The 15,074-nt window shown below is 47.1% G+C and overlaps 1 protein-coding gene across 6 annotated transcripts in view; it reads right to left on the minus strand.

The window, feature by feature from the left end:
* The window catches only part of BCAS3 (BCAS3 microtubule associated cell migration factor), a 702,801-nt gene that overhangs the window by 37,920 nt on the left and 649,807 nt on the right, over window positions 1-15,074 (minus strand). For 4 of the 6 annotated variants that reach the window (XM_087890109.1, XM_087890106.1, XM_087890120.1 and 1 more), the window contains one exon: window positions 6,959-7,126. In XM_087890109.1, coding sequence (XP_087746235.1) covers window positions 6,959-7,126 — 168 coding nt within the window. Of the gene's footprint in view, window positions 1-6,909; window positions 7,127-15,074 lie in introns of all 6 variants that reach the window. The other 2 variants (XM_087890127.1, XM_087890112.1) reach the window with 1 other exon arrangement.

The raw sequence follows: 15,074 nt of genomic DNA on the forward strand, positions 1-15,074 counted from the left end.
TTCAGGCACTGAGCAACTGACTCACATTTATCATGGTTTTAGTGTCCCGGGGTCATGTGGTCCCCTTTTGTGACTTCCCGACAACTGCTCTCAGCTAGAGCGGTTTTTAAGAAGACGTACAGGTCATTAGTGCTGCCTCTCTATCTGTGCTCTCTCTTTCTCTGGTGTTTGGGAGGGAGCAGGTGCCTCCTCCAAATTGAGCCCCTGATGCAACCTGTTAACCCCAGAAGAAAGACGGTTTTTGTAGACTCCGAGTGGGTTGGGAGAGCCTTGTTACTTTTCCTGTTTCTTCTTCTCCTTCTCCTTCTCCTTCCCCTTCCTCTTCTTCTTCTTCCTCCTCTTCCCTCTTCCTCCAATTCTTTTTCTTCTTCCTCTTCTTCTTCCTGTTCCTCTTCCTCCTCCTCTTCTTTCTTCCTCTTCCTCTTCCCTCTTCCTCCAATTCTTCCTCCAATTTTTCTTCCTCTTCTTCCTCTTCTTCCTCCTCTTCCCTCTTCCTCCAATTCTTCTTCTTCTTCTTCTTCTTCTTCTTCTTCTTCTTCTTCTTCTTCTTCTTCTTCTTCTTCTTCCTCCTCCTCCTCCTCCTCTTCTTTCTTCCTCTTCCCTCTTCCTCCAATTGTTCCCCTTCCTCTACCTCTTCCTCCAATTTTTCTTCCTCTTCTTCTTCTTCTTCCTCTTCCTCTTCCTCCTCCTCTTCTTTCCTCCTCTTCCTCTTCCCTCTTCCTCCAATTCTTCTTCTTCCTTCTCCTCCTCCTCCTCCTCTTCCTCTTCCTCCTCCTCCTCTGCTTCCTCCCCTCCTCCTCCCCTCCATGTGATTCATTTAACAACTGTGGAAACAAGTTCGTAAAATTGGATGTGACTCACTTAACCACTATCTGGCTGAGGAACAGAAATTCTTGTTCCCGTTTGCGGTCGTAAATCGAGGACTACCTGGTACCTCAAAGATAGGAAAGCAGATGTTTGGGTTAGTGAAGGAATGGAGAGCAGATGGACAGAGAGAGAGAGAGAGAAAGAGAGAGAAAGAGGAAGGGAGGGAGGGGAGGAAGGAAAGGGGTGAACAGGTGCTAATAGCATCCTGAAGGAATAAAACAGAAATAGGCTTTATTTTAAGAGACGCGGCCATCTGGATCCATTAGTAATTCCTAAACTGAGCACCAGATAGGTTAACATACTGCAAAGGATACATTTATTCCAGAAACTGAATCTCTCAAGAAGCATAAGAGGCCAATTTAATGAGGCCTCCTCCAATACAGGAAGTCCTCGACTTACAACCACGATTAAGCTCAATAGTTCTGCTGCTAAGCAAAACAGTTGTTAAGTGAATTTTGTCCCATTTTATGGCCGGTCTTACCACAGTTGCTGAGTGAATCACTGCAGTTGTTACCTTAGTCACACAGTTGTAAAGTTAATCTGGGTTCCCCATTGACTTAACTTGTCAGAAGGTCGCAAAAAGGGATCATGTGACTCCGGGACATTGCAACCGTTATAAATATGAATGAGTTGCCAATCATCTGAATTTTGGTCATATGACCATGGAGATGCTGCACTTTGAACGGTCACTAAATGAACTGTTGTAAATTGGGGACTATCTGTATTCTGTGTCCTACAGTGGTTTCCCAGGCTCATCCTGGGGCCATGGCCAGATTTCCCCTCTTCTGCTCTCGTTCTCCAGCACCTGGTTTTCATAATCTGGAAATGGCCAACTTGCTATAGCCAACTCACCATGGTCAACTTGCCACAGCCAACTTGCCGTGGCCAACTCACCATGGCCAACTTGCCATGGCCAACTCATCATGGACAAGATGTCACAGCCAATTCACCATGCCCAACTCACCATGGCCAACATGCCATGGCCAATTTGCCACAGCCAACTCACCATGGCCAACTCATCATGGTCAACATGTCACAGCCAACTCGCCATGGCCAATTCACCATGGCCAGCTCACTATGGCCAACTTGCCACAGCCAACTCACAATAGCCAACTCGCCACAGCCAACTCAACATGACCAACTTGCCACAGCTGATTTGCCATGGCCAACTTGCCATGCCCAACTCACCATGGCCAACATGCCATGGCCAACTTGCCACAGCCAACTCACCATGGCCAACTCATCATGGTCAACATGTCACAGCCAACTCGTCATAGTCAATTCACCATGTCCAACATGCCACAGCCAACTTGCCGTGGCCAACTTGCCACGGCCAACTCACCATGGCCAACTTGCCACTGCCAACTCACCATGGCCAACTTGCCACTGCCAACTCATCATGGCCAACATGCCACAGCCAACTTGCCGTGGCCAACTCGCCATGGCCAACTCACTATGGCCAGCATTCCACAGCAAACTTGCCATGGCCAACATGTCACAGCACACTTACTATAGCCAATTCACCATGGCCAGCTCGCTATGGCCAACTTGCCACAGCCAAGTTACAATGACCAACTCACGATGGCCAACATGTCGAAGCCAACTCGCCATGGCCAACTCATCACAGCCAACTTGCTATAGCCAACTTATCACGGCCAACTCGCCACTGCCAAGTAACTTGCTGCGGGACAAGAGTTACACTAATATCAAAGAAATAGTGGAATAGAATCATTAAAGAGAGGATGCCAAAGGAGGGACAGAATGAAATGTGAATTAAAATATTTTTTTATTTAGCTTAAATAATTAAATAGAATTGTTAAACTGTCCCACAACAAGTTGGCTGTGGCGGGTTGCCCTGCAGCGAGTTGGCCGTGGCGAGATGGCCGTGGCGAATTGTCCTAGACCCTCCCGAGCAAACTCAACGGGGAAGCCAGACTCACATAACAACCACACCGCTAATGTAACAACCACAGCGATTCGCTTAACAACTGAGGCAAGAAAGGTCCTATAATGGGGCGAAACTCACTGAACAACAGTCTGGTTCAGCAGCAGGAAATTTTGGGCTGAGTGGTGGTCGTACGTCGAGGACCACCTGTCCTTGCCCATGAGGTTCCTGTCCATTTGAAAGCCACTTCAGACTTGTGTCCCAGCGTGGGCTGCGCATTTGAGAGACGAGCGCATTGATTTCTCAGGCAGCTGTGTGGCATCTGAAGTTGCAAAACAATCTTGTCCTTTTTTGGGGGAACCATCCGGTTCTGGTGAATTTGTGACTGGTTCCCCCCCTTTTTTTTAATTTCTAAGTCCCCTTTCCTCTCGTTTCCTTGGAAGGGATAAAATTACCCTTTTCCTACATTATGGATCACTTCCTATTCCTCCGTCTGGTTCCCTCGTAGTGCCAACATCCGGAGTTATTTTTTACTTAAGCGTACCAATATAGAATCTTATGCGAAACTGAAAGTCCAATTTATGTGTTTTGGAGAAAAAAAAAAGTCCTCTTTTTAACAAGGAAGGCTATCGACTGACAACAGTTCGTTTAGCGACTGTTTGAAGGTACGACAGCACTGAAAAAAGTGATTGATGACTATTTTTCACACTTACGACCATTGCAGCATTCCTCATGGTCATACGATCAAAATTCAGACACTTGGCAACTGCTTCATATTTATGACGGTTTCAGTGTCCTGGGGGGCACGTGATCCCCTTCTGCGGCCTTTCTGACGAGCAAAGTCAGAATGGGGAAGCCGGATTCGCTTAACGACCATGTTGCTAACTTAACAACGGCCAACCGTGGCAAGAAAGGTTGTAAAACGGGGGCAAACTCTCTTTAACAAATGTTTCACTTAGCAACTTACATTTTGGGCTCAACTGCGGTTGTAAGTCGAGGACTACCTGTATTCAGAAAGGCAAACAACAGGGGAATTTAGTTTTGGCTCTACAGGCAGTCTTCGACTTACGATGATTTGTTTAGCGACCGGCCAATATGACAATGGCACGGCAAAATGTGACTTAGAATCAGTCCTTGCCTTACAACTGTCACAGCATCCTCAAGGCCACATGATTCACTTAACAACGGTGGAAACAAGGGTTGTAACATGGGGCAAAATTCACTTAACAGTGGTCTTGCTTAGCAGTGGAAATTTCGGGCTCAATTGTGGTCGTAAATTGAGGATTACTTGTATTCTGCCGCAGTCTTGGCTGCCTGCAGACACCCCCGACTAGAAAACCACGTTTCTTACACAGGGATGACTTTCCCTTCTCTGCAATGGGCTGTCCTGAAACATCAAGAGAAGGTGGCAGAATGGGGTGCCCCTCTCCTCAGTCCATGTACCCCGAGGACAAAAGATTTGAATACGAAATTTCACGATTGCCGCCCTTGTCAGTAAAAGATGCTCAAAAGGATGCTCCTTCTTTCTTATCTCCTTCCTTCCTCCCTCCCTCTTCCTTCCTCCCTCCCTCCCTCTCTTTCCCTCTCTCCATCTTCCTCCCTCCCTCCCTCTCTTTCCCTTGTCCATCTTCCTTCCTTCCTCCCTCTCTTTCCCTCCCTCTTTCCCTCTCTCCCTTCCTCTTTCCCTCTCTCCATCTTCTTCCTCCCTCCCTCCCTCTTTCCCTCTCTCCCTCTTCCTTCCTCTCTCTCTCTCCATTTTCCTTTCTTTCCTCATTCTTTCCTTCCTTCCTCTGTTCCTCTCTTTCCCTCCCTCTTTCCCTCTCTCAATCTTCCTCCCTCCCCCTCTCTCTCTTTCCCTCCTTCCCTCTTTCCCTCTCTCCCTCTTCTTCCTCTTCCTCCCTCCCTCCCTCTCTTTCCCTTGTCCATCTTCCTTCCTTCCTCCCTCTTTCCCTCCCTCTTTCCCTCTCCCTCCCTCCCTCTCTCCCTCTTCCTTCCTCTCTCTCTCTCCATTTTCCTTCCTTCCTTTCCTCATTCTTTCCTTCCTTCCTCTGTTCCTCTCTTTCCCTCTCTCCATCTTCCTTCCTTCATCCCTCTCTTTCCCTCTCTCCATCTCCTTCCTTCCTTCCTTCCTTCCTTCCTTCCTTCCTTCCTTCCTTCCTTCCTCCCTCCCTCCCTCCCTCCCTCCCTCCCTCCCTCTCTCCCTCTTCCTTCCTTCTTTCTACCTATCTCCGGTTCTGATACTATTGGGATTCCTTAGCTGACACTCAAGACAGGAATTTGAATTATTGGCCCTCCTGCTCAGAGGAACAGCCAGTCCCGCTCACCCCACGCAGGGAGCATTTGCAATTTGCGAGCGTTCTCGGATCCCTACGGCCTCTTGAGCATAATCTCCTAAGAGCCGTGCCGTTTATGTTAATGGGCCCTTTAATTTACCACAGTAATGGACTCTGATGAAGATGGATTAATTTGGATTAGGGTAGCCGGCACTTTGTGGAAGACAGATAATTACACACCCCAATTCTCATCTGTGCAGAGCTGCCAACTGTTGTGCACACGTGGGGTGACATTCCTGCTGGGGGCAAAGAGGGGGTGCAAGGAAGAATAAGGGTGATTTTTGGGTCAAGGCTCAGAGAGAAAGCAATACAGTGCAATAGCTGTACTGGCTAATATTAATAAATGTAATCGTTTATTGGAATATCACAGGTTTTAAAGCTCCCTCGCTTCAAATGGATTCATCCATCTTTCTCTCCTTTCCAGCATCTGACCGTTTTGGATCATATGAGATGCAATGCTGGCTTAAACACCATAGAACAGCCTCTCCCAACTTCTGCTCTGCAACACCACCCCCCCCAGAATCTCCCAACAATGTGGACAACAATGAGCTGGGGATTGTAGCACCTGAAGGACATCACTGTCATGCCTAAAGCAGGATTAGAACTCACTATCTCCTGGTGATTGGCACAGTCACCCAAATGGCTTTCATGCCTAAAGTGGGACTAGAACTCACTGTCTCCTGGATATTAACCCAAAGTTCCCTAGCTGACTTTCATGCCTAAGGCGGGATTAGAATTCACTGCCTCCTGGTGATTGGCCCAAAGTCACCCAGCTGGCTTTCATGCCTAAGGCGGGACTAGAACTCACTGTCTCCTGGTGATTGGCACACAGTCACCCAAATGACTTTCATGTCTAAGGTGGGACTAGAACTCACTGCCTCCAGCTGATTGGTTGAAAATCACCCAGCTGGCTTTCATGCCTAAGGCGGGACTAGAACTCACTGTCTCCTGGTGATTGGCCTAAAATCACCCAGCTGGTTTTCATGCCTAAGGCGGGACTAGAACTCACTGTTTCCTGGCGATTGGCACACAGTCACCCAAATGGCTTTCATGTCTAAAACGGGACTAGAACTCACTGTCTCCTGGTGATTGGCCCAAAGTCACCCAGCTGGCTTTCATGCCTAAGGCACGACTAGAACTCACAGTCTCCCAGTTTTTGTTGCTTTTCCCACTAGAGCAAACTGGCTTTCCAATCCTAGGGAACTCGGTCAGACATTCCTCCTCAACATGTCAATCTCTAGCAGGGGTGGATCTGAACTCCCATCCTGCCCTACTGAGAGCGGACTATGCTAGTTGGGAGGGGGTGATGGAATCTGTAGTCCCTCAGGCTCGAGTAAAGAAAGGGCTTAGGAAAGTAACGGAGCAAACATCTGGGTTTTTTTTTTTTTTTTGTTAAAAACAAAACAAAACAAAACCAACAACAACAAAGGAACAAATTGGAATCTATTTCCCCGTGAAATCCCAGCCTGATCCGGAAGCATTTATAGCTCTGGAGGTCAGGGGCCAAGAGCTGAAAACCAGGAGCCGATCGGAAACGTCCTCCATCCCCCCAGAATCATCTAACCCCAGAGAGCCTCTGCGGAACATCTGTGCTTTAGATTCAAGGCCTTTCTGGAGTATTGTTGGCTGGGAAAAAAATGCAATTTTTTGGAGAGTTCCAGGAATATACAGGAAGGGACGAGTGCAGCCAAGGCCGGTTGCTTTATAAATAGGCCGATGGGTTCGTGCGAAATGCCCCTCTGTGGGTTTTAACCCACAGGAACCAAAAAAAAAAAGAAACCCATGGAAGAACGGAAGGTTATAAGTTAAATGAAAGGAAATCACCGTTGGGTAAGAGAGGAGCCTGAGTTCTGATCACGCGTCTCCTTTGTACCTGTTCCAGATGCCGCTACGTCCCGGCTGGGCGACTCGGACATGGCGTCGGCCAGCCTTTCCCGAAGACCCTCGTCCGTCTGCTCCAGGGAAGACAGGTGACGCAGGCCAAAGCTCTCAGGCCAGCTTCCGCAGACTTCCAGAAGAGTCATGCTCCGGTCAAAGGTCCCTGCAAGAGAATTCGGCAAAGATGAATACAAGGAGTCCTCGGCTTACCAACCGTCCGTACAGCAACCGTTACGATTGAGAAAAGGGGAACTTAGGTTTGGTCCTCGCGCTCACGGCCGTTGCAGCATTCCCCCTCCTGGTGACGGGATCGTAATTCAGGCGCTTGGCAACTGGCATGTATTTATGACGGTTGCACTATCCTGGGGTCACGTGATCCCAGGCTTTTGCAGCCTTCTGACGAGGAAAGTCAATGGGGGAAGCCAGATTCGCTCAACGGTCAGGAGATTCACAGAAGGACTGCGGTGATTTGCTTAACAACCGTGGGTTAAAATCAGGTACGTCTCATTTAACAACCACCTTGTTGAACAATGGAAATTCTGATCTCAGTTGTGGTTGACACTTGAGGATCCTCTGTATTCTGTATGCTCTCTACATGGGGCTGCCCCTGAAGACCACTCGGAGGCTTCAGCTGGTGCAGAATGCGGCCGCGCGGGTAGTGATGGGAGTATCCCAACACTCTCATGTTACACCTCTCCTGCGGGACCTGCATTGGCTACCGGTTGCCCTCCGGGTGAGATTCAAGGTGCTGGTAATTACCTATAAAGCCCTACATGGCTTAGGCCCGGGGTATTTGGCGGACCATCTGCGGCCAGCGACAGCTCCCCGTCACCTGGTGCGTTCCCACAGGGAGGGCCTCCTTGGGGTGCCGTCGGCCAGACAATGTCGGCCGGCGACCCCTAGGGAGCGGGCCTTCTCTGTGGGCGCAACTACCCTGTGGAATCAGCTCCCCCTGGAGCTACGGGTGGCCCTTGACTTTCGCTCTTTCCGCCGTGGCCTTAAAACATGGTTATTTCACCTGGCTGGTTTGGACTGAAGGGGGTTTTAAAGGGGATTTTAATGGTCTTTTTATAATCTTATCTGGTATTTTTAACATTGATTTTGCTTGTTTTTATTGTTGTGAGCCGCCCTGAGTCCTCTTGGAGATAGGGCAGCATACAAGCTCAAATAATAATAATAATAATAATAATAATAATAATAATAATAATAATAATAGTATTCATTCGATTTCTTTCTCGCTCTCTCTCCCTCTTTCTCTTTATATGTACCTACCATATCTATCTATCTATCTATCTATCTATCTATCTATCTATCTATCTATCTATGTGTGTGTGTGTGTGTGTGTAATCTATCTATCAATCTACCATATCTATCAATCTATCTACCGTCTCTCTCTCTCATCTATCTATCTGTCTATCTATCTATCTGTCTGTCTATCTATCATCTATCATCTCTGTCTATCTATCCATCCATCCACCCACTCACCCACACATCCACACATCTATCTATCTATCTATCTATCTATCTATCTATCTATCTATCTATCTATCTATCTATCTATCTATCTATCTATTCATCTATTCATCTATTCATCCATCCATCCATCCATCCACCCACCCACCCACCCACCCACCCACCTTGGGCCCAGAGCCACATGGGTGACTTTGGGTTGGTCCCTCCCTCTCAGCCCCCTCCCCCACCCAGAAAAACAATGCAACCCCCTCAGAATAGTACTTAATCATTCTTTGCATTAAATAATACCCAGAAAATAGAACACTGGGCATTAAAAACAGATTATGTTAAACAAAAGAATTGGACAGTTGAATTTGTGCACACGTTTAAAGAATTAATACCTGAAAACTTTATAAAAAGGCCAAGCGCACAATCATGAAATCTTCTGCATTTCTAGCAGGAAGTAAATTGAAGTGAACACTTTGGAGAGAAAGGGATTGCCAGTAGTTTAAAAGAGTATACTATGTCTTAATGGACCAGTGTTTCTCGACCATGGTAACTTGAAGATGTGTGGATTTCAAATCCCAGAATTCCCTAGTTGTCACTTGGTGATTGGTCCAAAGTCACCCAGACAGCTTTCATGCCTAAGGGGGAACTAGAATTCACCATCTCCTGATGATTGGCTCTAAGTCACCCAGCCAGCTTTCATACCTAAGGTGGGACTAGAACTCTTTCTGAGTGCCTTAACTACTAGACAAACTGTCTCTCAGGCCACTGCCAACCTGGTTGACTTTGGCAGCGGCCTGACGGTGACACAAACCAGGTGACACAAGACGGAAGGGTTTCCCAAAAGAGGAAGAAACCGCCGTTCGGAGATGCCGGTGCAAGAAATCCAACACACGGCTTAAACAATCATAACAACAACAACAACAATAATAATTTCCTTAGCTCGCCATTGTTTTCCTAATTTCCACCCCCCAAAAAAATAAAACCTGACATTTGACTAAACGCCTGATTGCGGCCTCCAGATCACTTCAAAGTACAAATTTTTTTTTTAAAAAAAAATATTGGCGGCTATTACGCCGCAGGGCTGCCTGCGGATGGGCGGCTCGTTCAATCATTCCCGCTTGGAATGAGATTACAGTTGGTAGCTTTGACGCTGGATCGCATGCCATTTCGGCCGGCAATTAGGTAACCGAATCTGTAGGGTTTACACACACACACACACACACACACACACACACACACACACACACACACTAGCAGGCCTGGTTTTTGCCATTTGGCTGGCAGGCGGGAAGGAGAGCGATGGACGGGTTTCCCCCCTACCCACCCCAAGTTTAAAAGCCCAGCCACCCTTGGTCGGTTATCAGGGGTCTGGAGCGCCCCTTTGATCAGCCGTCAGGGAACGATCTGCAGACCTGGCGGGGCTGCCCAGTTTCACAGCTCACTCTTGGCCTCTGACAGGTCGTAATAGAAAGGGCGAGAGAGACCAGGTCCGGCGGCAGGCGTCGCTTCCTCTGATAAGGGCCAAAGGACGGGCTGATAACGGGGCTGGTTAAACACGTAGGGCCGCCCGGGCTAATCCGTGCATCAGCAAAGAGGAGAAGATAACGGGGCACCCGGATGCCCTCGCCCTCCCCCCCCCTGAAGGAATCAAATCAGAGTCGAAAGAGCCTGCCCTGGGGAGGCGGGGAGGTGGTTGGATCAAAGCCCTTCGGTTGGGGTTGTTTTTTTAATTATTTTTCCCCCTGGGCTTGGATCATGAAGCCCGGCTGCCGATTGCGGGTTGCATCTTGGGGGGGAGGTTGGGGGAGCTGGGGAGGGGAAGGAGGAAAAGAAGGTTAAGGAGGAAAAAAGATGGGGATGGAGAAGGAGAAGAGATGAAGGAGGAAGGGAGGAGGAGGAGGCTAGACTTTCTGAAAGTGGTTTCTGGAGACCATCAGGAAATCTATCCTCCTCCCTTTCTCCTTCCATCTCTTCTTCTTCTCCATCTCCTTCTCCATCCCCATCTTTTCTCCTCCTCCATCTCTCGTCCTCCTCCTCTCTTCTTCCTCCATCTCTACTCCTCTTCCTTTTCTCTCCTCCTCTCCATCTCCCCTCCTCCTCGTCCTCTTCTCCTCCATCTCTCCTCCTCCTTTTCCCTCCTCCTCCTCTCTTTATCCTGCTCCTCCTCCCTTTCTCCTCCATCTCTTCTCCTCCTTTTCCCTCCTCCTCTTTCTCCTCCTCCTCTTCCTCTTCTCCTTCATCTCTTCTCCTCTTCCTTTTCCTTCCTCCTCCTTCATCTCTCCTCCTCCTCCTCCTCCTCCTCCTCTCTTTGTCCTCTTCTTCTCCTTCATCTCTTCTCCTCTTCCTTTTCCCTCCTCCTCCATCTCTTCTCCTCCTTTTGCCTCCTCCTCCTCCTCTCTTCCTCCTCCTCCCTCCTCTCTCCTCCTCCTCTCTTTCTCCTCCTCCTCCTCTTCCTCCTCCTCCAGAGAGGAGGCCTGTTGTAGTTCCAGAGATGGTTTGAGGGAATGAGAAGAGAGCAGCCTAAAGCTGCCAAACCCAGGAAGAGCTATTAACGGCAATACGAGAGGTGGTAATTTGAGGGACGAGACCAGGGATTAACTGTGCCCGAAAGCTTTATTGGGAATATAGTCCATTTAGGAGCTCAGCTTTGATTTTTTTTCTCTCCAATTCAATCTCCATGGAGCGACCCACAGACGTGCTAGTGAAAAGCCTTGCTGCAAAACCTTCAACTTGATCACGTGTGATCCACGTGTGATTCACCTATTTCCTGCCACCATTTTGATTTTTTTAAAAAACAAGAGGCATTCTGGTAAACAAAGTTGACCACTGGCAGTCAGCATTTGCTTTGCCGCCTGCCAGCTTCCCACTGATTCCTCCTTCATTAAAATAATCTTTAAAAGCATTAAAAGATAGCTAGGACCTAGGGTCACCTGCCTGAGCAGGGGGTTGGACTAGAAGACCTCCAAGGGTCCCTTCTAACTCTATTATTCTGCTATTTTACTTTCTCACTGCGCGTCAATCACCTGAATATGAGGTACGAAATATGACAATCGCTTAAATATGAACCAGCAGTAGAATCAAGTCCACATAAAGGCTAGTATTGCTTTATAATGCCTTGGCAAGGCCACACCTAGAGTTCTGCATCCAGCTTTGGTCATCACAATGTAAGAAAAACAGATGTGGAGACTCTGGAAAGAGTGCAGAGAAGAGCAACAAAGATGATTAGGGAACTGGAGGCTAAAACATATGAAGAAGGGTTGCAGGAACTGGGTATGTCTAGTCTGATGAAAAGAAGAATTTGGTTACGGGAAATAATTGATGAGGAATTAGATCTATCCCCTGAAACTTTTCTCTTGGGAATAATTAGGAATGGACTTACTAAAGATAAAATTCAACATATAATTCATATTACAACAGCGGCCAGATTAGTCTACGCGAAATTTTGGAAGGATAAAACCATACCACCAGAGGAAATTTTAATAAATAAAATTTTAGAGTGCCCAGAAATGTCAAAACTAACAAACGAGCTAAACAACGACAAGAAATCTAAACACCAAGTAGTATGGGGAAAGTGGTATGAATGGTTAAACAATAAGATAAAATTATGATGTCAGGGTATGCTTATTCTTTGCAATTTAAATGTGAAATATACCTGATGTATATTTTGTAAATATGTACAAACACTGCCCTTCTGATTTTAGTAGAGATTTGATGTTTTTAACTACAAAACTAATAAAGTATATTTAAAAAAAAAGAAGAAGGACTAGGGGTGACATGATAGCAGTCTTCCAATATTTGAGGGGCTGTCACGAAGAAGAGGGGGATCTACCTATTCTCCCAAACACCTGAAGGGCAGGATAAGAAGCAAAGGATGGAAACTGATCAAGGAGAGATTCAACCTGGAAATAAGAAGGAATTTTCTGACAGTGAGAACCATCAACCCATGGAACAGAAGATGCCTTCAGAAGTTGTGGGAGCTTCATCACTGGAGGCTTTCAAGAAGAAACTGGACTGCCATCTGTCAGAAATATTGTAGGGTCCCCTGCTTGGGCGGGGGGTCGGACTAGATGACCTACAAGGTCCCTTCCAACTCTGTTACTCTATCTATCTAATCTATCTATCTATCCTGTCTGCTGGTCTTACCTGAGAGCCAAGCCAAGGGAAGAAGGCTGCCTTGGGCCTTTAAAGTTGGTTGCTTACGTTAGCTTGCAACTGTTGGGAGGATTTAATCAACACGTTGAAACCCACCTAATTAATTGATTTAAGATTCTTTAGAGGAATTTTTTCAAGAGATAGAGACGGCATTCCAGGCCAGGCGCCCCTCCTTAGCATCTGCCAATTTATCTCAGCTTCCCCTGACAACCACCTGTTTTGCGTTAATGACCTCTTGATTGCCTAATTTATTTGACGCTTTCAAATGGAAATTACGTGCTGTTTTTCTTTCCCCTGTTCTGGAAATCCCTGCCCCGTTATTTTGATTTTTTTTTTTTAACCTTAATCATTTTCGGGGATAGGATATGAATAAGCAGCTTTCGTCCACTGAAGTTTCTTAATTCCTGTTTGTTTGTTTTGTTAAAAAAATAATTTTATGCAACATTTAAAAAAAAAGTAAGCAAAAACTAGGGCAAGCTTATATAAAGAAAGAAGGAAAAAGAAAAAAGAGATGTTGAAGAGAAAGCTTAAAAGGGCGAGAAAGAAAGGAAAAAGAAAAATATGGGAAGGAAAGAAAAAAGAAAGAAAGAAGTAAAATGGAAAAGAAAGAAAAAAGAAAAATGGGAAAGAAAAGTGGAAAATAGAAAAGAAGAAAGAAAAAAGAAAAATGGAAAAGAAAGAAAAAAGAAAGATGGAAAAGAGAAAAAATGGAAAAGAAAGAAAAAAGAAAAATGGGAAAGAAAAATGGAAAAGAAGAAAAGAAAGAAAAAAGAAAAATGGGAAAGAAAGAAAAATGGAAAAGAAGAAAAGAAAGAAAAAAGAAAAATGGGAAAGAAAGAAAAATGGAAAAGAAGAAAAGAAAGAAAAAAGAAAAATGGAAAAGGAAGGAAAAACGGCTTCTGATCATCTTTGCAAGCAGTTATAAGTACAATTATATATTTTCTCTTTTTGTGAAGTTGCATCCTTACTTTCTTCTTTACATAACCTGTGATGTTTCTTAATTCTAAGTGATCTTTTGAAATATAAAATCAGCCCTTATACAGACCGGGGTTGTTTTCATTAATTGAAATTGTTGTTTCCAAATTGTTCACCTCTTATCACAACTGGATTTCATGTGAGAAACCTGAGACACACGCAGACCCAAACACCAAAGACCTCCTCAGCCTGTCCTTGTCTATTACAACACTATAGTCTTCGGCTTACAACCATTCGTTTAGTGGCAGCTCGAAGCTACGACGGCAGTGAAAAAAGGGACTTCTGTTTATCACACTTATGACCATTGCAGTGTCCCTGTGATCATGTAACCAAAATGCAGACATTTGACAATTGGCTCATATTTATGATGGTTGCAGTATTCCGGGATCATGTGATCATCTTTTGTGACTTTCAGAAAAGCCAGTGGTGGGATTCAGCCGGTTCGCGCGAACCAGTAGTTGAATTGCTGCTGGCCCATCCCATCCCCTCCCCGCCCAACCCCTTCTAGGAGTCCTCACGCATCCCACTTTGGCTCCCAGGTAAGTGCAGGGAGGCCCCCTAGGCCCAAAATGGGGTGCGGGAGGGGTGTGTCGTGGTGCCTTCCCACGGTCTGTTTTTGCTTCCAGGAGGCTTCAGGAAGGCCTCCTAGGCACAAAATGGGGTACGGGAAGGGTGCGTCGTGCCCTCCCACGGTCAGTTTTTGCTTCCAGGAGGCTTCAGGAAGGCCTCCTAAGACCAAAATGGGGTGCGGGAGGGGTGCGTCGTGCCCTCCCACGGTCCATTTTTGCTCCCAGGAGGCTTAAGGAAGGCCTCCTAGGCCCAAAATGGGGTACGGGAGGGGTGCGTCGTGCCCTCCCACGGTCAGTTTTTGCTTCCAGGAGGCTTCAGGAAGGCCTCCTAAGACCAAAATGGGGTGCGGGAGGGGTGCGTCGTGCCCTCCCACGGTCCATTTTTGCTCCCAGGAGGCTTAAGGAAGGCCTCCTAGGCCCAAAATGGGGTACGGGAGGGGTGCGTCGTGCCCTCCCACGGTCTGTTTTTCCTCCCAGGAGGCTTCAGGGAGGCCTCCTAGGCCCAAGATGGGGTGCGGGAGGGGTGCGTCGTGCCCTCCCACGGTCCGTTTTTGCTTCCAGGAGGCTTCAGGAAGGCCTCCTAGGCCCAAAATGGGGTACGGGAGAGTTGCGTCGTGCCCTCCCATGGTCCATTTTTCCTCCCAGGAGGCTTCAGGGAGGCCTCCTAGGCCCAAAATAGGGTACGGGAAGGGTGCGTCGTGCCCTCCCACGGTCCGTTTTTGCTCCCAGGAGGCTTCAGGGAGGCCTCCTAGGCCCAAAACAGGGTACGGGGGGGGGCAGCACGCCCCCGCGACCTGTTTTCACTCCCAGGAGGCTTCAGGGAGGCCTCCTAAAGTCAATGGGGAAGCTGGATTAATAAGCACGAATTTAACAACTGCAGTGATACAGTGAACGACTGCTGCGGCGAGAAAGGTTGTAAAACGGGGCAAAACTCACTTAACAACTGTCTTGCTT

This window comes from Pantherophis guttatus, chromosome 1, assembly GCF_059756535.1.
Source record: "Pantherophis guttatus breed Tessera chromosome 1, ASM5975653v1, whole genome shotgun sequence".
Taxonomy (NCBI): domain Eukaryota; kingdom Metazoa; phylum Chordata; class Lepidosauria; order Squamata; family Colubridae; genus Pantherophis; species Pantherophis guttatus.